Here is a 21,155-nt window from a genome sequence, read left to right as displayed (position 1 = left end):
CTTATAATGTCGTTTGGCAGCCCCCTGCTTTGTCCACTGCTTGCAGGAAGAGCAGCCCATTGCAGCTCGCTGGTGGGGGCTTGGAACCAGGGTGGGCCGGCAGCCCTCCCATCAGCTCCCTGCTCCCCTAAGTTCCCTGTGCGGCAGCGGCCCAGCAGGCTACCAATTGCCAGCAGTTCAGTTGTCCCTCTCCCCACTGCCGTGTGCTGCTCCTGCCCTCTTCCTTCGAGCTGCTCCCCGGAGCCTCCTGCTTGCTGTGCAAGGGCAGGGGAGAAGAGGGGGGCTAATGTCAGGGTGTCCCCTTCCCCCCTGCTCCTGCACCCGCTTACCCCATTTCCATGGGGCGGAGGAGACATGACAGGGCTCAGGACGGAGGGAGCCTCCTGGCAGCAGCTTCTGTCTCAACTTGCTGATCTACTTAAAAAGGCAATGTACTTAGAGTGGGGTCAGCATACTTAAAGGGACCTTGTGCATCTCTCTCTCTCTCTCACACACACACACACAGGGTTTGTGTGTGTCTCTGTCTGCTATGATGTCTCCTCTCCCTCCATTCGTGCAGCCTTGTAGAGTGTGAGGCTACATTAACAACAATGTGTTAACCCTTAAGGGCTCAGCTGATTGCTAGTTCATCATTTAGCAGTAAGGCATTCTCTGGGAAATATCCCACCCTCTGACATCACCACCTCAACCAAGCTTCACAATCATCATCGCTGTGTACCAGTATTAAATTTTTTGTTTAAAACTTATACTGTCTCTGTGTGTGTGTGTGTGTGTGTGTGTGTGTGTGTAACCTAAACCCCCTATTTCCATTAATTCTTGTGTGTGTGTGGAACCTAAACCCCCTATTTCCATTAATTCTTATGGGGAAATTGGATTCGCTTAACATCGTTTCGCTTAAAGTCACATTTTTCAGTAACGTAACTACAATGTTAAGCGAAGAGTTACTGTAGGCCAGATTCTGATTGTGCAGTCCCACTAAACTCAGTGGAGCGGCATGACTGTAACCGAGGGCAGAGCTGTCACTCTGGGATGTGCAGCTGCAGAGACTACATGAAGGTATGGTGTGGTACCAATGTTTTATCGGCATGTGCTTGAAAGGGTAACATGATTCTCACATGGCACCGTGAGTGAGTTCTGCAGGGCCTCCCAAATGAGGAGAGATCACTCACTTCTGAAATGCAGCCCTTCTGTACCAGTTACGCTAAATAATATGGTCCCAGAAGAACAAGTGAAGAGCAGTTTCTTCAGAACAAGCTGCAAAGGAATTCGTAAGCAACCAGGCTGAAATTACACAGTGATTGGAATTTGGGCAGGACACCAGGGCTAATGCCCTTACGCTTATAAAAAGTGCCATGGGCTCTATAATACAACTACATGAGGACAGACAGGCCCTCCGTTTTACTTCTCTTCCAAAAGATGAGTGATACACCCTGGTAATACACAGAATAAGTGTTCCCACTTGCAGGACTGGAGAATGAGTAAAGAGAGCAAGAGAACAGCAGCATTTTGATGGAGGAAAACACCTGGATCACAGCTCCCTTGGGAAGGGATGATAAATAAGCAGGATCAGAGTCGTAAGGGAAGGGGAAAGGAGTGTGCATGATCCAGATTGGAGCATCAGGGGTGTGAGAAAGGGGCTGGCCTGGGGTCCCGGGCAGGAACAGAATTGATGCATTTACCCCCTTTCTGAGGTACAACATATTTGGGAGAAATAAGCAGGATGTTTGTTCCGCTGTACTGTACTCAGTTTCTCTAACACACTCCCTTCCGCTTCTCTTCTCTGCATCTCACAGTTTGTTATTTATATAGCACTATCGCTATGCCTTGGCTAGACAATGTGCAACTTTTGCTAAACAAGCAAAAAGACCCCTGATGGGCTTGCACACTTAAAGGCCAAAAGAGGTACAGAAGAGTGAACAGACACTGGGCCTGATCCTCCTTGCACAACAGTTTTCCTGTGGGTTAACTCCATTGGTGTCAGTGGAGATACTCCTGATTTGAGCTGATGGGAGTTCAGAATCAGGCCTGCAGAACAGGGGTGGATGTCACGTTGGGAAGGCTCTGCAGAACAAGTGATTGTGTATTTTACTTTAAGGGCGAGAGGGAACAGTCTTCAGTGCTTCTTGGGAAGCTGTTCCAGGTGTCTTGGGGCTGCACAAGAAGGGATGAAATTGGGAGTGAATGAGCCGGACAAAGGGAGTAGTGAGGAGTGAAATGTCAGCATAAAGGAGATCGTGTGTGGGGACATCAGAGGAGACGAGGACAGATAAATGAGGGAGTAGAGTACAGGAAAACTCTGAAAGAGAGATGAGGAAACTTGGTGCAGAAGATGATGCAAAGCAGGATAGAGATTTGGAGACATGGTGTGACAGAACATGACTCTCCTTGTGACACCCACCACTCACTGAAGCTTCCAGCTGAAGTACCAGGCACATAGGTGCCTCTCTGCATTTCCAACAAATTAGGGACCATGAGAAGCAGAATGTAAGTTAGAACAGCCCTGGGTGCCAGGAGCTGGGCAGGGGCCGGCAATGTTTCAAAACATGCACAATACAAAAGTGTCTTAAAGGGAATTTACAGTCAGACTATTTAAAATTCTGTGGGGTTTTTTTGGGGGGATGGGGTAGGTTCTCATTTGATTCAAACACCTGGCACTGGAAAGAAAAACCTCAATTACAAGCTGCGTCACCCTCTACTCCTTCAAATGAGGGCCTAGAAAGATCCTACCCCTGTTTTCTGGTCTTCATAGAATCATAGAATATCAGGGTTGGAAGGGACCTCAGGAGGTCATCTAGTCCAACCCCCTGCTCAAAGCAGGACCAATCCCCAATTTTTGCCCCAGATCCCTAAATGGCCCCCTCTAAGATTGAACTCACAACCCTGGGTTTAGCAGACCAATGCTCAAACCACTGAGCTATCCCTCCCCCTCCAAGGAGACCTCCAGCAAAAACCAAGGAAAACGAGACTTGATATTTCTAAAGGAAAAAATAAGGGCAAAAAGGCATCCTTTCAGGCTGTTTTTATGCACCATACAGAATTAAAATAAAGGGGCATAAACCAGATGTTTCTTTCCTTTGCAGGTCATTTTTAAGGCGTGCCATTTTTAATCATAGGAATGCAATTTGCACATATGCTCACATCTCCCACACTGTGTGAGGAATGCTTGAGCTGCCTATGGTGTCATTATCCCATCATCGAATCATAAGGCAGCAGCAGAGGCCAGAGAGAGGTCAAAGAGAGACCGGGTTCAGAGGAAGAGGATGAGATGAGGGTGGGGAAAAAGATGATGAGTTAAGAGGAAGGAGAGGATAGGGGATAAGAGGAGGAAGAAGAAAGAAAGACGAGACACGGAGAGAAGAGGAAAAAAGAGGAGTGGATGTAAGAAGGGGGAAGAAGGTTGGAGGACAAAGAAGAGAAGAGGATAATGAAGTTGAGAGGGCACAAGGAAGGAGACCAGTCAAAGAGCTCCTGTTCCAGGGATGTCTGACCAGCTGGCTTATAAAATAAGACAGGCTCCTTCCCTCAGCTCAGCTCCCTGAGGAGACAGGTTTCATGCCAACCAGCCAGGAAGCTCACCAGAGACGCCGATGTCCGAGAGCACTGCCTTCTTGCGGTCCTTGACGCTGCTTATCTGTGGGAAATAGACGTCCAGAGCCAGATAGAGAAGGCAGCTGAGGAAAGCGAGGACGCCCACGGTGATGCCATAGTTGCAGGCATTGTGGTTGCGGTTGAAGATACAGTGCTCCTCCATCTCATCAGGGCGGTTCAGGTAACCTTCATTCACAATGGAGCCAAAGACAACAATAGAGAACACCTGAGGAGAGGGAGGCAGGAGGAAGGTGAGGACCATGCCTGCCTCCAGACCACCAGGCAACTAGTGCAGTGGAGAAGAGGTCTCCCAAGACTAGCTGGCCCTCATATGCCTTCTCTGTCTGAGCTGCGAGCCTGTCTTGTTAGCTTATTTGGACTACACTGAAAAAAAATTGGGTCACTTAGATCCAAAACTGATTTGGAAGAGGCAGGGTTTACTCAACAAAATGAAAACCTGAAAACATATTGTTGGGTCAAATGCAATTTTGAACGTCAACATGAAACAATATTTGGAAACAAAGTGTCGATTCCAAATGAAATGGTTCATTTTGACATTTCCAAAATTTTTAAGGGTTTTTTTTTTGGTTAAAACTATTTGCTGAATTGGACATGAACTCAAATAGTTTTGGTGGCCCCCAAAATGCACTTTTCTGTGAATTTACTATTTGCTAAAAAAGTTTTTGCCCAGCTCTAGTTTGGACAATAGTTGAGGGGAAGATTACCTTACTTTATTTCTAAGAATTGCCTCATAATAGGCATTTTTTATATTTTTATTTTTTTATTTTTATTATTATTATTTTTTACAAATTTAAGATAAATTGAAATAGGCCATTCTCCATCTGAAATCAGAGTGCCCATACACAGACTAGCATCAGTTTAAGGAAAAGGGTGAACTGGTACCGGTTTCATTTCTTCCATTTTAGTTCTTGGGTAGACAAGCTCTGAGGGTTGGTCTACACTGAAAAGTTATATTGGCATAGCTACATCTCTCTCGGGTGGAAAAAATCCACCCCCCTCAGCAATGTAGTTAAGCCAACCTAAGTCCCGGGATAGACAGCACTTGTTGATAGAACAATTCTCTCATCAACTTAGCTACTGCCTCTCAGGGAGGATTTACTACAGATGGCAGTCTCTTTACTGAACCATTACAGCGGTGGCGTTGCAGCAATACAGCTACACCACTGCAGCATTGTAAGTGTAGACAAGCCCTAAATCCTTGTAATCCCTTACTCTATAGGCAGTCATTCACCCTCCCACTCCATCCTCCACCCACCAGCTCTCTCCAGATGGCTTTCCATTTTATTTATTGTTCCCTCCCCACATTTATTCACTAACTTTATCTGTCCAACTTCTACTCCTGTTCTCTCTTCCCCAGTCACGCTCCCACTATCCACTATTCTGCATTCTCTACTTATCTGTTCTCCTAACAATCCTTCTATCCACATATCCTTATCCTTTCTATCCATCTACTCTGTTCACTACATCCTTCCCTCTGTCCAACACATAACACTAGCTATCTGTCTACTAATATTCTCATTCTATCCATTCAGCCACTGACTGATCCATTCTCTCCTTAGCTGTGGATTTTGCAGGCATTTTCAGGCCAGAACACAGTGGCCCATGGAGAATCACATAACACCCTAAATGCACATGCAATATATTCATTTCTGGTACCCCCAAAATCACAGCCCAGCCTGCTACATGTGTATCAGATGACTAACCCAGCTGACTGCTCAGAGAAGGAGCACAGAGCTAGTAGCAGGGTGGAGGCTTCTCAGCTTTGAAACTGGCCCTCATTGTCAGCCCACCACCACTCTGGTAGACTGACGGTCAGAGCGTAGTGCAGCGAGACTCATCTATTTCCCTAAGCATTCGACTTGATAGGGGGCCAGAATGGGGTGACTTGAATGGATGGAAACAGTTGGGCTGGCAATTGTTGCTGCCTACAATAGGCACCAGCCTTGGGGTTTTTTCTGTTACGTAAATATGCCCAGAGGCTGCGGGGTTGGGTGTGTAATAAATCATCATATAAATAAATAATGGCTTGGGAGAATCCACATTTGGCAGCCTTCAGAATGGAGGGTAGGGCCCACCTAACCCATGGCAGTTAATCCTGCACATGAACAGTGAAGATGGCTTATCTAGCAACCCATTGGGACAGGTCCTACATTTGCTTGATTTCATGATAAAGCAATGATATAAATGTTTATTTAGATCATTAATTAAATGCAACCCCCCCCCATATCCCTGCATTAACTCAGCACTCAGGTTTCACAGCTAAAATGTCAGAAATGCCAAAAAGTTACAGGGATACCAACATAAAAAATATGACACTCTGGCTGATAGTATTGGGCCTGATTCACCAAACCTGCCAACCAGGTAAATCAGGAGTTACCACGCTGAAGTCAGTGGAGTTACACTGCATTAAGCAAGAGGAGATTTGGGCAGTTGGTACCTGTTACTAATAATGGCTAATGTTGCTGTAACCAGATGACTAGAGAAAAAATATGGCATATTTTCAGCTTGCTTGCATCGTGCACTTTGGGTATAGTGACTTTCCCTGTGTAGTAGCATTATTTATTATTTGTGAGTTTAGGGGCCCCAACAGAGATCAGGACCCCATTGCCACAGGGGCGGCATATACACATGGTAGTAGACAGCGCCTTACCCAAAGAGCTTACAATCTCAACAGACAAGACAAAGGAAGGGTTATCCCCATTTTACAGATGGAGAACTGAAGTACCGAGAGCTGAAGTGGCTTGCCTATGGCTATAGAGGGAGTCTGTGACAGGCCAAGGAATTAAATCGTGATCTCCTAAGGGCCAGCCCAGCACTTTAACCACAAGGCTATCCTTCCACTCTGCGTAGTTATTAGGCCCAATCGTGCAAATACATGTGCATAACTTTATGCGCCTGAGCCATCTCATTGACTTCAAATTGGACCATCATGTGAATAACATTACACACGTTGGTGTTTGCAGGATTTGGGTCCTGCTGGTTTCCACTGGTATTTGTGAGAGTTTCTCATGCTGCAACTGAGAAAGAAAAAATATTCTAAAAATAGAAAAATGTGATTGTAAAACTTCAAAAATTGGAGGGCCGGGGGGGGAGGGGACTGAGAGGCAAGGGCAGTACCTAAACCAAATCCACTGGTATTTGTGAGACTTTCTCATGTTGCCCATGGGGTTATTTTCTGCAGCCTGCCGGCCCCCTGCCACATTTACCTAGAGTGGCTCTGGCCCGGCGCGCACTGGAGGCAAGGCAGGCTCCCTTCCTGCCTGCCTGCCCTTCCCCCGCTCTGCTCCAGGAAGCGGTCGGAACCTGGGGGAGGAGGGGCACAGGTGTCTGTGTGTTGCCCTGGCCGCTTCTCCAGGTGGGAAGGGGGGGCACAGGGGTCTGTGTGTTGCCCTGGCCTCTCCTCCAGAGTTGGGTTGGGGATTTCAGGAAAGGGGTTGGAATGGAGGCAGGGAAGGGGTGGGAAGAGGCAGGGCAGGGGTGGGGCCTCATGGAAGAGGTGGAGTGGGGGCGGGGGCAGGGGGCGTCAGTGCTGTGGCCCTCGGGCCAATGTACTAGTCCTCCTGTGGCCCTCGTGGTCATTTGAGTTTGAGACCCCTGACCTAAACCTACTTTGAAATCATTGTTGTAAACTGACTAAATTTCAAAGCAGATAGTATCCCTTTAAGATTCCAAGAACAACCTTCCAGTGGCCATGTTGCACACCCTGTACTGTATGTTTTATGCAATACATTTTACAGCAGAAAACATAATATATTAAAGCTACCCATCAAACTAGAAAAACAGGGTTAGCAAATAGTATTTCCATGTGATTTGGCTGAGTTAGCATTGCTGTCAGAACCCTAACTTTTATAGTTCTTGGCTTCTTGTGGTTGTGGGCATGTAACCCTAAACACTGAATTAACACAGGTTTTTGTAATTACTTTTCTATGCTTATTTTTAAGAGAGAGAAAAAATAAATAAAACCCCAGAGCTAGTCCATTTGCAGTGCTAATAAGCTCTGCCAGGAAAACTTGTAGGCTCCTTGCTATGCAGCTGTTTGGCTTGCAGCGCTTGCAAGGTCCTGAACCAAAAAGCACTCACTTTGAGCTGGGTCGCACCATCTAGGTCCAACTCTAGGCACTGTCCGAGGGAGAATGCTGAAGACGTTTTCCTCAGAGAGGCAGAGTTCCTCCTGCGGCTGCCCAGCACGCGGAGGAGTACACAAGCTGCTCCAGGTGCTGCATCATTCCCACTGGATCAGGGGCAGTGAGTTATATGGGCCCATGGTGCCCGTGCTCCAGAAAATTCAGGGCCTGGGGGCCCGGCTCCACCAATGTTCGGGGCCAGGTCTCTCCCCGCCTCCCATGAGCCTCCCCCAGTCCCGGCTGCCATCCTGCGTGCCTCCCCATCTGCTGCTGCGCGCACCTCCCCCAGTGCGTCCCCCAACCCCAGCTGCCACCCCACGCGCCTCACCTAGAGCATCCCCCAGCTGCTGCCAATTATAAAAGGGAGTGGCGCCGCCAGCAGGCTGCAGCGAAAAGAGGCGCACACATGTGATGGCAGCCTCCCAGCCCCCATCCCGATATCGACCATGGGGAAGTGAGGGGGCTTCCTGGACCTGAGAGGGGCCCGGCCCCTAGGAGCAGGTGCAGTGATGGTGCCAGGTGAGTGTGCTGTTGCGGGACTGTGGAGTCCTCTTCTTTGGCCCCAGTCCCCAGGGCAGCCTGCCTGCACCCAAACTCCTCATTTCCAGCCCCACCACGGAGCCCGCACTCCTAGTCAGAGCCCTCACCTCCCTGTACCCCAACCCTTTGCCCCAGCCCTGAGCCCCCTCCCATACCCCAAACCCCTCATCCTCATCCCCATCCTGGAGCCCTCACCCCAAGCCAGAGCCCTCATCCCCTCATGCCCCAACCTCTGCCCTAGCCTTGAGCTCCCTCCCACACCCCAAACCTCTCATCCCCAGCCCTACCCCAGAGCCCTCACCCTCAGCCAGAGCCCTCATCCCCCCACGTCCCCTCACATTGTGCAATATAGGGAAACTGTTAAATGCTTACTGTTTCCAGTCCATTTTTACATTATTTTAAAATATATATCTGCTTACAAGGCAGGTGTGGGGGGCAGGCAGGACTTGGACCCATTCTGGGTACCACCAAAAATTATACAAACCTGCCGCCTCTGCACTGGATGGTGACTAACTCTGCTTGTTGGTGCTGGGATGCCACGCCATTGCTGCACCAATTCTCTTCCCTCTTACAGGCACTGTGCACTGCTGCAGGAATAGCTAGGGACCAGTCCCTGCACTCCTGGCTGGCTCTGACACGCCCTGCTCCCACCCCTCACTGCATGCTTGCATAAAGACCAAGCACAATCTAGTGCTTGTCTAGCACTTGTTCAGTTAAACCCGTGGTCCCTAATTCTCTTCTCACCTCAGTCCGGCAGTCAGCATAACCCAGGGATTCTCAAACTGGGGATCATGACCCCTCAGGGGGTCACAAGGTTATTACTTGGGGGGTCACGAGCTGTCAGCCTCCACCCCAAACCCCACTTTGCCTCCAGAATTTATAAGAGTGTCAAATATAAAAAAAGTAGTTTTAATTTATAAGGGGGATCGCACTCAGAGGCTAGCTATGTGAAAGAGGTCACCGGTACAAAAGTTTGAGAACCACTGGCATAACCCCACCAACTGCTCTGGAGTTATGTTGGAAGTACACTGGCCTGCAAGGGGGTTTTAAACAAGCAAAGGCATTTGGCCAGGCAAACTCAGAGGTTCTGACCGTGTTCCTCACTCACCCTACAGTGGACTCGCTTCACCACTTGCAGCCAGTCCTTCTCCTAGACACCCACGAACTATTACCATGCATTCCCATGGCACATCCCCCTGTATCAGAGTGCAGTAACGAAGAAGCAACTGACAGAATGGCCAGAGGAGATCAAATGAACACGGGCGTGTTGAAGGGGGAAACAAGGGAGCTAAAACCTGCTGATAGAATCGCATGCTGTGGCGAGCGTGTATGTTGTGTGCCAGTGGCAGGGGAGAAGGGGCAGGGTACGCCCGGGGAAAGGGAAGGCAGCTTCCTTCCTAAAAGACATTTTCTTCCTTGAACTGAAGAAGCTGATTTAAACAGCAGCAAAGAGAGGAACCACACTCTGGGAAGCAGAGATTCCCTCTGCTTGACACATTGCTTTCCCCTCCGCCCCAACGCTGCAGGCTGAGCCATGTAGCCAGCAAAGCAGAACCTCCTGAATGTCATGTGATGCTTCCATCATGCTGCCCATTTTCAGCAGTGCATTAGGCCCTCCTGAGCATCATACGATGCGTGCAGAACACTGCCCGCCTTCAGCAGTGCATTAGAATTTGATGAGTATCACATGAGGACTCAGTCACGCTGCCTCTACTCCTTACTACTTTTAAGAGATCTCCAAGATTGCCCTACTGTGGGATTGTCTGCCATGCTTCCTGCCCTAACTCCCCACAATTGTCTGCAGTCACAAGGCTGGCTGGCTGTCACACTGCCTGCTTTCTTCCCTTCCCTTGAAAGCCCTTTTTATTTCATTACAGAGAGGAAATATTTTAGTGACATACTATTCCGCATGGGGCTTATAATCAATTCCTGCTCAGACAGAACAAAGTAAAAACCTCTCCTGCGTTTGATACTGACCAATGTTCCCTCTAATTTTTGACAGGCCATGTATGCAAAAAATGTCTTGTTTCAGAGTAGCAGCCGTGTTAGTCTGTATTCGCAAAAAGAAAAGGAGTACTTGTGGCACCTTAGAGACTAACAAATTTATTAGAGCATAAGCTTTCGTGAGCTACAGCTCACTTCATCGGATGCATTTGGTGGAAAAAACAGAGGAGAGATTTATATACACACATACAGAGAACATGAAACAATGGGTTTATCATACACACTGTAAGGAGAGTGATCACTTAAGATAAGCCAGAGACTGCTGAATTGGAATTAATTTGCAAACTGGATACAATTAACTTAGGCTTGAATAGAGACTGGGAATGGATGAGTCATTACACAAAGTAAAACTGTTTCCCCATGGTATTTCTCCCTCCCACCCCACCCCCCACTGTTCCTCTGATATTCTTGTTAACTGCTGGAATTAGCCTACCTTGCTTGTCACCATGAAAGGTTTTCCTCCTTTCCCCCCCCCTGCTGCTGGTGATGGCTTATCTTAAGTGATCACTCTCCTTACAGTGTGTATGATAAACCCATTGTTTCATGTTCTCTGTATGTGTGTATATAAATCTCTCCTCTGTTTTTTCCACCAAATGCATCCGATGAAGTGAGCTGTAGCTCACGAAAGCTTATGCTCTAATAAATTTGTTAGTCTCTAAGGTGCCACAAGTACTCCTTTTCTTTTTTTAAAAAATGTCTTCTGTGCAAATTTTTGACAGGCCGTGTGCGCAAAAAAAATTTTCTGTGCAAATTGTTGTGCTTCTGTGCAAATTTTTGTGCGCGCGGTGTTTTGCCGTGTGCGTGGGTTTAGGATCTGTGTGCACATGCACACGTGCACAGCTTAGAGGGAACAGTGGTAGTGACCCAAAATAAATAAATCAATCAAGCTAGGCTCGCAAAAAGAAGCAGAAGAAAGTCCGACCTGCTAGAGATTATTCAGCTTTTTTTTTCATCCAGGTACCCACAACCAGAGCTCCTGGAAAGCTTTGGAGAGCCCAGCATAGATACATTTCTTTCTGTGTCTACTTTGCTTTAGGTAGTTTTGAAGAAATCATATATTTAGTTTCTTTGGTAAATGTCCGTGACTGGTGTTGGATCGACAGGTCTGGCAGCTAAAGGCCTCTATTCACCCACACAGCCAGGTACTGTGCAGATAGCCAAAACTTCTTAGATGCCACCAGGGTTTCCTCTAATTTTTCCCACCCACATGCGGAATGAATTTTGTTATGTGCACTAATATGGAGGTGATGTATGATACATCACCTCCATATTGGTGCACATAAAAAAATTCATGTGGCGGGGGTGGGGCTGAGGGGTTCCAAGTGTGGGAGGGGGCTGGGGCAGAAGTTTGGGTTGTGGGGGGCTGAGGGCTCTGGGGTGGGACTGGGGATGAGGGGCTCAGGGCTGGGGCAGAGGGTTGGGGTGGAGGGGTGAGGGCTCCAGCTGGGGGTGAGGGCTCTGGGGTGGAGTTGGGAATGAGAATTTCAGGGTGCAGGAGGGGGCTCAGGGCAGGGACAGAGGGTTGGGGTGGGGGGGTGAGAGCTTCGGCTGCAGGCTCTGTGGTGGGGCTGGCGATGAGGGGTTTGGGGTGCAGGCTGCACTGGGGCAATGGCGGGGAGAGAGGACTACCCCCAACCGCACCTGGGCTGGGGTGGGGCGGCACCACTCCCTGTCCCGGCAGGTCCGGGGCTGGGCTGGGTTAGGACCAGGGAAGGGCCGCGTCTCCCCCGGCTGCAGCAGGTCCGTGGCTGGGCTAGGTGAGGGCTGGGGGAGAGGTATCTCTTCCTGCCACAGCCGTAAGCGCCTGCACTGTGCTTAATAGGCTGCTGTGTGGCCCCACAGCTTAGAGGGAATTTAGGATGCCACCCTCCTGGTGTGACTGAGCCCTGACCAGGAAGGTCACCTCTGTGCAGGACAGTCCATCTGCATGACCCGTTACTTATTTGGTTGCTCTGCTGAGACAGTCAGCTGGGGGTGGGGGTGAGGGATGTGGACAACAATCCCAGTAGGAATTAAACAAAACCCACTAGCTCACTACATCCTGTCAGTAGCCAGATGATAACAGCTTTTATTCACTGCTGATCTGGGGCTGACCTGGAGCAGGTGATATAGAGGTGGAAGGCTTTGGAATCCTAAATTCCCACAGCCGGTTCCCATCATACGATTTGAAATGGTGTGACTGAGCTGGCCCACTTTGCTACACAGCGCTGAGGTGCTGATCCCTAGTGGATTAATCCTTTTATATTCTGCCGAAGTAGCACTCAAGATGTCTACATAACAGAAGAAAGCATCCTCTCCCCACCATCATTCTTTTCTTCTCCCTCCTTGGCAATCCAACCCAGCTTCCACTGAAGTGCTCCTCCCACACTCAACAACAGGGACAGAAAAGACCTAGTACATGACCTAGGCTTGGTTAGTGCACCTGACAATACATTTTGTAGTGCTTTGTACAGGCCATCTTATATGTCCCAAGCACTGGGGCTTCTACCATGTCTCCTTTGAAGAGTAAGGATGAAATTTTCAAAATGGCCCAAGGAATCTGGATTAAAAATTAAAGGGAATTGATCATCCAGATTTCCATGGGCAGCTTTGAGAAGCTCAGCCTAATCCAACAGATCCCCCTACCAAATGTTTTCCCTGATCTTCAGGCTAAACAATCTTCTTAATTTCATCCCCGTGACTCCTAGTACCACCCTAAAACGTTCCTCTCTAACTTTGGTGTCAATATCCTTCAAATGCTCCCAGATGGTTATTCTATTCCCACTGGTTGTTGTTCAACCTAGCAACTGTACTCATATTTAAAGCATTTCATCTTTCCTCATAAAGAGACTGGAGGGCTTAATGGTCTGTGTGATTACCCTTTTCACAACACCCTCTAATTCATCAATATCTTTCTAGTAATGAAGTTCTCAGACTGAATACAGTTTGCCAGGTGCAGTAGCACAACCTTTGTAGAGAACTATTATCTCTGGAATCCATGATGTAACTGATGTCTCTGTATACATGCCTGAGAGGAAAAAAAAAAATCACACTGGCCCTGTTTGCTGCCATCTCCTATTGCAGATTCATGTCTAATTTACAATCCACTGTCACCCCTAGGTCCCTCCGCATTACTGCTTCCCAACAGTCTCTCTCCCATTTTGGATTATTCTTCCATCAATGTATTAGCCTGTATTTTTCCAAGATGATTCTAATTTTATTACTTTTTGCTCACGTTTCTAACTACTCTCAGTTCCTTTGCGTTATTTCTCCTTCCTTACTGGGGTTCGCAACTCTGCCCAATTTAGTATCACCTACAAATGTTTACTGCCACTCCCAGATCATTACTGAAATGTTAAACAAAACTTGAACGGTCCCTGCTGTAACCCATCCGGGATCTCCCCCAGATCAATCCAGTGATATGTATTGTTATTCTTTGGTTATTGTGGTCTGTTAGCCTGTTCTCAGTTCACATGACAGCGTCCCTGCCCAAGCCCATTTGAATTATTGTTGTGAATAAGGCTTCATGAAACTCTGCACCCACTGCTTTAATTAAATCCAAATACATTTTATATGCACTGCTGCGCTCCCTTCAGCAGCCTATCTGCTGACATACCAGAAGGCAGCCAGCAAGCAGGCATGGTAAAATCATGTGAACAAGATGAGACAGCTACCACTCACAGCACTGAGTGCTATTTCTGGCAGAACCGAAGGGAAGAGCCAAGGCTGAGCAAACGTGGAAACTCCCGAATGCCGCTCTGCTATCAGAGTGAGACTGGGAACTCACTGCAGGGAAGCAGTGTGTACAAGAGGCCAGCTTTGAATCCCCTTGTCACCCATCAGAAAGGTGAGGGGGTAAGTCCCTCTCACAAAGAGACTTAATAGCCTGAAGTAAGTGGAGGCACCACCGATGGAAACATCTAGGCTGAATTCAGCAGTGACACACATAGGCTGTAAATTACAGCCAGTTTCTGACTAGCATACACCTAAAGTAGTAACAGGGTCATTTGAAATGATTTAGCAGTCACTGTGTGCAAGGCAAGTGTAACTTCCACACCTGGCCACGGAGGTGAGGGGGAGAAAAAGGGAATAGCAGAGAAAGCCCCTAATAGGTTGTAAAAGAAGGCTGCTTCTCTATTCTCACACATACCATCCTCAACACCTTCAGGGACATTCAGGTCCTAGTGGAAGTGGGTATAGCTGCCACTGACTTATAGATTCATAGATATTAAGGTCAGAAGGGACCATTATGATCATCTAGTCTGACCTCCTGCACAATGCAGGCCACAGAATCTCACCCACCTACTCCTGCGATAAACCTCTCACCTACGTCTGAGCTATTGAAGTCCTCAAATCATGGTTTAAAGACTTCAAGAAGCATACTACACAACAGGGACTGGATCTGCTCCCCAAAAACCAAATCAGTGTAAATTTCACTGCTTCACTATTTACACTCATTACTTGACGAGCCTGTACTCCGAGTGCAGCTTACACCCCCATTTAAATTCCCACTTGTACTTGTACTTGTGGCACCTTAGAGACTAACAAATTTATTAGAGCATAAGCTTTCGTGAGCTACAGCTCACTTCATCGGATGCATGTGTTTGTAGCGGGCCTAGCACCACAGGGCCCTACTTTCAGTTTAGATCAGTGGTTCCCATACTGGGGTTCACAGAACGTTACAGGGGGTTTGCCACAAAAAATTCACTAATGGCGGCCAGAGGACCCTGGGCATTGGAGGCCGCAGCTGGGACCCGGTTGCAGGGCAGACAGCCCGAGCCTCAGGGAGAGCGGGGCAGGGCAGTTGGAGCTGGCAGCCCGAGCCCTGCCCCCATGAGCGGGGGAGCCAGCCGCCCAAACCCCAGCGCTCTGCACAGGGCTAGCAGCCCGAGCCCCAGGGAGAGCATGGCTGGGCAGTTGGGGCTGGCAGCCCGAGCCCCGGCAGTCAACGGGACCTGTAGCCCGAGCTCAGTGGAGCTCAGTTGACCAAGGCAGTCAACAGGGTCAAGCAGCAGGAGCCCCATGGAGTGCGGAGGAAATTTAAACTTAAATCCCTGGAAATATTCATTTTTAGAAGGGGCTTCACAAGATTTCACAATTTAGTGAAAGAGGTTCGCGGACTGTTAAAGTTTGGGAACAACTGGTTTAGATAGAACCTCTAGGAGCTTTTGTAATTTAAAAAGGAGAGGGGATGGTAGGGGGCTGTTTTTATTAACCCTATCTGGCTGATTCTCGAGCTCACATATGGTTGAAGGAAACTTTGCTTTTCTAATCATATGGCAACATTTTATTCAAAGCTTTCACTGAGCAGCTGCTGTTTGAAATGCACAGAACCAAGCCACCTAACTGAACCTATTTCTAAAACAAAGAGATACCCCCAAGCTGTTTATGTTTTTTAAACTGAATGATGCTTCTGTCTCTGGAATTAACACCACCAAGCAATTGGGAAACCCTGAACAACAAGCAACAAGTCTTTTCTCAATGAACACTTTATTTATTTGTGGAGTCAAAGCTAGATTCAAAAGCGGGCATGTCCAGGGCGGATTTGATTTAAATAAATTGATTTAAATCACGACTTAAATCACTAGTCAGGAAGACTTGATTTAATCATGGATTTCTACATAAAAGTGCATTCTTGTTGGTTGTTATAACCTCAATACATATTCTTCACAACTCAGAGATAGATGTAGGTTTCATTTTTAGAAGGTATACATTTTTAAAGTCATTTATTTTGAAAAACTTTTCAGATTAGTTTTACAGCTATATCAGAAAATGAATGATTGTTTGGTTATTTCATTTACCAGAGGTAACTGAAGAAGGTATTTATGAAATCATTGGGTGGTGAATTATCTCCAACTCAACAGGTTAATCATTAATATTTGGAGGATTTTCTTGCCATGCTGTATTAGGAGGAGATCACCACCGGACAGACATTTAAATTGTTTTATTTAACTATTTCTCACCTCTATATATTTATTTAAAAACATTTTTGCTGTTAACAAGCATGTTATCTCTGGAGACACAAATCTGCAGTTTGAGAACTGCAAAACTAAGCATCTCTGATGGTATCTTCTAGACTGAGCACTGAGTCCCATTGGGTAGATAGAAAGATTAACCTAAACCTATACAGAACCCCCTGGAGTCCCAAAAGATTGGGTCCCTAATCCATGAACTATTGGAACTCATTAACAAAACTTTTCTTAAACATTACATGAATATATTGTCTCATACTATAGAATTAGAATTTATAATCCCTAGTCCATGATGAGATATCTTTGAGACATAATGTATCTATCTTTAGATAGGTTTTTTTTCCTCAAAAAGCATTTTATCAAAAAAAATCCAATTTAAATAAAAAAAAATCCAATTTAAATAAAAAATTGATTTTTATCCACCCTTGGCATGTCACATCCTGCCTTAGAGACTTACATAGGCCCAAAACCCAGCATATGTAGTTGTGTGGTAGAAGATGGGAATAATTTCTTATCTGAAACGGGGAGCTGGGACTGGCTTGCTCAGTGTAGCTGAAAATGGTATAAAGAGGCTGTCAGCTCTAGATCACTGATTTCAGTGCAAATCACAGGTCAGGGTAAGGGTGTGACTGGATGACTCAAGGCTGGTTTTTGTAAAGCTTTCCAATGATGCTAACACTTATGGGAGCTCTAATATAGAGCCACTGGCATTTTACCCACTGTGTCATCTAAGGCTAGATCTATACTTGAACCACTGCAGCTGCCCTGCTGTAGCAGTTGAAGTGCAGATGCTACCTACATTGACAGGAGGGATTCTCCCATTGCTGTAGTTAATCCACTCTCTACACTGGGGGTTAAATTGGCTTAACTATATCTCTCAGGGGTGTGGATTTTTCACAGCTCCGAGCAACGTAGCTGAGTCAATCTAACTTTTTAGCGTAGACCTGGCCTGCCTGCTAAGAACAAGTCTATGTGGCATAGAGGTAAAAGTCTCATCTACACTAGGGCTCCTACTGTTGTTGCCAGAAGTGAAACTGCACAAGTACTAGCAAAAGTGGGAGATTTTTTGGAGCAAAAAGCCAGGATTGCTGTGAATGGGAGACAAAACCTTTTACCTCTAAGGTAAAATGCAAATATAACTCCTGTCAATGTGACCTACTGATCTAGGCCTGAGACTCAGAATCTGTGCGTCCCATTCTTAGCCCTGCCTGCTCATTGGATGATGCTGGGCAGGTTGCTTAACTTCTCTGTGCTCCAATTTCCCTATGTGTAGCATGGCTTGTGTGAACAGAGTTGGCTGTCTCAGTCAGGTTGTCAGTGGACAAGTCCCCCCATCTCCACTGGCCCCGCCTTTGTGCGGGGGGGCCTCCACAGCGATCCCAGGGACTGAACAGGTTATGTACAATTAACTCCTGCACGCTCCAGTAGCTGCTGCTTTTTCCAAGCTGAGGCATGTTGACGGGGAACAGTGTGGGGGAGGTGTGCGTGGTTACTGCCCTTGGTAAGCAGGTTTGAGGAAAATGTAGAGGACTCTGTTTTCCAGGACTGTTGAGCCAACTCCTTTTGCCTGCACAACATTTGTTTAAATTTTTGTCAGGTGTAAAGAAAGAAAGAAAAATATTCTGCCCACGTGCTACAAGGGTCCTTCCATGCGTACTGGGGAGCTGCTGCTTCCTATCACCAGCGGCAGTCTGGAAACATGAGCTCCCTCACACCAGTGTCCTGACAGTGCGCAGAGAAGCACTCTAGTGATGCCAACCTCTCTACACTGGCCTAAGCCTCCTATGTGTCAGACCTGATCACCAGGCGCTCATCTTCTTCTCAACATTAAACAACACACCATCTTCTACAACCCACCTGAGTTCTTGTGCCTCATCATTTAAAGGTGTTTACTGCACTCATCTAAATTAGATTGCATGCTCTATGGGGCGGGAGCTAGGCAGAGGTGCTGGAACAATTTGTACAGTGGGGGTGCTGAGACCCATTGAACCAAACTGTAAACCCTGGATACGATGGAAACCACTTCAAGCCAGGGGTGCAGCATCATCCCTAGTTCCAACACCTATGGGGCCAGGTGTTTCTCTGTGATGGTAAAGTGCCAGGCATACCTCTGGTGCTTCACAATAAACACTAATAATACACAGCATATCATTACAAGTGCTTTGGATTAGCTTGTGAACTCAAGGCTCTGGCTCAGCAGCACTGGGGGAGAGGTGCTAAAGAGGAGGTAAAATGGGCCAATAGGAACAGGTGAGAAGAAAATGAAGTAAGGGGGAGAAAAAGGTGCCCCCCCCTTACTCCCCATGACTAACAAGCAGGCTATCCTTGTTAGGATGCTGAGCCCAGGGTACCGCCAATGTTCTGCAATACGATATTTGTTTCTACAGCTAAGTGAAGGTCTGTAACGTACTGCATGGGGTCAATCCCATTCCATCCTCTGTCAAGGTCAAGCAGACAGAGCTGGTGGTTGTGGTGAACTAGTAGGACATCCAAGGGAATGCTAAGCCCTGGGCAGTCTGCCATGGCTGGACAGTCATTATGGAACATTATGGGAGTTCATGGAGGAGACGCCAGAGTACAAGATACAGTGGTGCAGAAAGAAGCGCGCAGCAGAGACTGTCTCTTGTTCTTTCTCCCTCCCGGCTTTGGGAAGCCAGAACCCTGCCTACAGTGTTACAGTGAAGCTGTGGTATTACAAAAAAGGGACAGGAAATTCTGCCCCAGAAATTAGGGATGGAAAAATCCTTTTAGGTCACATCATGTCCATCATCCTCAGCTGGAACACTATCTGCTGCTTTCCCCAAGCAGGCGATGGGGGGGTGCATCCATCACTTCATAATGGATTTCCAGGAGATTTCCTGAACTCCCCTCCCTCGGTAATGCCATGCTGTACTGTACTGTACATAGGCACGGGAAAGACAGACCGACCATATTAATCATGTCCCCAGCGGTCTCAGGGTGCAGCTATGCTTTGCAATCAGGCCAAAGGGGTATCTTCTTTGACAGAAATGGACTGTGCCACTTTGATCACAACAGCAGACGGAGCACCTCCTTTGCACTGGCACAGAGCTTGGACTGGCTACAGGATATTAGTGCCAGCAACAGGCTGGCCAATCAGATCAACTCCTCCCCCGCCATCTCCCATCTGCCCTTTCCTTTCCATTTTTTTCATATACATTTTTAAAAAGAAACAAACAGGGAGCTGCTCTGGGGCATCTCAGGCTCCTGCTTGACCACCTTGCTGTGTGTGTGTGTGTCTCTCTCTCTCTCTCTCTCTCTCTCTTTTCATGCTCTCCTCCTTGTCCTTCTCACACTGCCCCCCACCCCCTTCTTAATGCAATCTCTCTCTCTCTCTCAAGCTCTGTGTTTGCTGCTCGCTCCCTTAATCCCCATGACCTTCCCGCACAGAGCTGCAGTCACGGGATCAGTGTTACAAGATAAGAGACCCTTCTCCCCCCACCGTAGCAAGGAAAAGAGGCCCAAGAGGACCCCCCCCCCCCACAGAACCAGGACACATTGCAGAATGGGAAAGAAGGCAAGGCAAGGGAGCCGGGCGGCCGAGAAAGGACCAAACCACGCCCCGCCATCTCGTACAAGCCCCCTCCCTCACTGCTCCCCGTCCCCAGCAGCAAGCAGAGCAGAGCAGACAGAACTAGACGGGCTGGCGAGGCGGAGGTGCGGCCGTGCAGAATCACCTCTGTCATTTGCACCCCCACCCCCGCCGCAGACACCAGTGTTTCCAGATCCCCCCTGTAAACAAAACAAATAAACCCCTCCCTGAAAATGTCCCCACTACACTGACTGACCGGGGGGGGGGGGGACGATGGATTGCACCAGATCCTTCCCTGGGGAAGGGGCCCGCGCCGGGACGGGATCCCCCAGCGCGATTGTGTTTGGATCACGTCCCATTTTCCTCCCTCCTCTTGGCTCCCGCGTTCTGCCCCCACCCCGCTGCAGAAACACCCCATCTTCGGGCAACCGGGGGTGGGGGGGATCCGAGACACGCGCGACCGGCACCGGAGCCGCCACCTGAGCCGGGGATCCCCGGCCGGGCGGCCGCCTCTCCCTGGGCAGAGGTGACTTTGCAGCACCGGCTCCCGCTTCGCCCCGCATGGCGAAGCCCGGCCCGGCGGGGGCGGGGCCCAGCAGGTGGTGGTGGAGCGGAGCGGGGCCGGCCCGGCAGGTGGGTGAGTGAGTGCGGGGGGGTGGAGTAGGGCCCGGCCCGGCCGGGGGGGGGCCCTCCGAGCGCAGGGCACGCGGCTCATTGCGGAGCGCGGCCGGGGAAGGGCATTCCCCCCCGGCCCGGCCCGCACCCACAACCCATGGCAGGCAGGCAGGCACCCCGCCCCGTGCCCTTACCCAGGAGAGCACCCGCAGGACGGTGTGAGGCTGCCGGAAGAAGGTCTGGGAGTCGAAGGCGCCCCCGGCTTTGCCAGCTCCATACGCGCCCCCTTCCATCCTTGGGGCGCCCCGTGGCACGCCGCTGAGCCCCTGCGTGTGTCTGAGCCACGCCGCGCAGCCGGCCGCGGGGGGGTTAACGGAGGCGAGCGGGCCGGGGCTAGCTGTGCATGGCCGCGCTGGCGCTCGCCGCTCCGTCGCCGCTGCCCGGCTGGAGAGAGACTCGCGCTCCCCTCCCGGGCAGGCGCGAGTGCAGGGGCCACGCGCGCCTTGGCGGCGGCGGCGGCAGCCCCTGAGCGGCGGGAACGCGCCTCGAGCAACCGGGAGGGGGCGCGAGAGTGGGAGCGCGAGCTGTGCAGACCGCAATGAAACCCCCGCTGTTATGTATTTTTAATGCAGTGCCCAGGGCAGGGAAGGCTGCTGCCTGATTTCTTTTTGTCGGGCCTACAAAACGTATTGCTCACAAGTGCCTGTGCCCCACAGCTGAGTCCTGCTCAATGGTCACCTTATCTCAGTCCACCTGATAAAC

At 48.9% G+C, this 21,155-nt stretch overlaps 1 protein-coding gene across 3 annotated transcripts in view; it reads right to left on the bottom strand.

Annotated features, from left to right (window-relative positions):
• The window catches only part of SYNGR1 (synaptogyrin 1), a 42,165-nt gene extending 21,249 nt beyond the window's left edge, over window positions 1–20,916 (bottom strand). Inside the window, exons 1-2 of one of the 3 annotated variants that reach the window (XM_043501892.1) lie at window positions 20,588–20,916; window positions 3,577–3,814 (exon numbers count right to left, since the gene is read on the bottom strand). In XM_043501892.1, coding sequence (XP_043357827.1) covers window positions 3,577–3,814; window positions 20,588–20,686 — 337 coding nt within the window. In that variant the 5' untranslated portion in view covers window positions 20,687–20,916. The remainder of the gene's footprint in view (window positions 1–3,576; window positions 3,815–20,587) is intronic. The other 2 variants (XM_038411807.2, XM_038411797.2) reach the window with 2 other exon arrangements.
• Between the last annotated feature and the right edge of the window lie 239 nt (window positions 20,917–21,155).

Source organism: Dermochelys coriacea, chromosome 1, assembly GCF_009764565.3.
Source record: "Dermochelys coriacea isolate rDerCor1 chromosome 1, rDerCor1.pri.v4, whole genome shotgun sequence".
NCBI lineage: Eukaryota > Metazoa > Chordata > Testudines > Dermochelyidae > Dermochelys > Dermochelys coriacea.
Note: the sequence above shows the minus strand (reverse complement) of the source record. Positions and strands in the feature narration are given on the sequence as shown.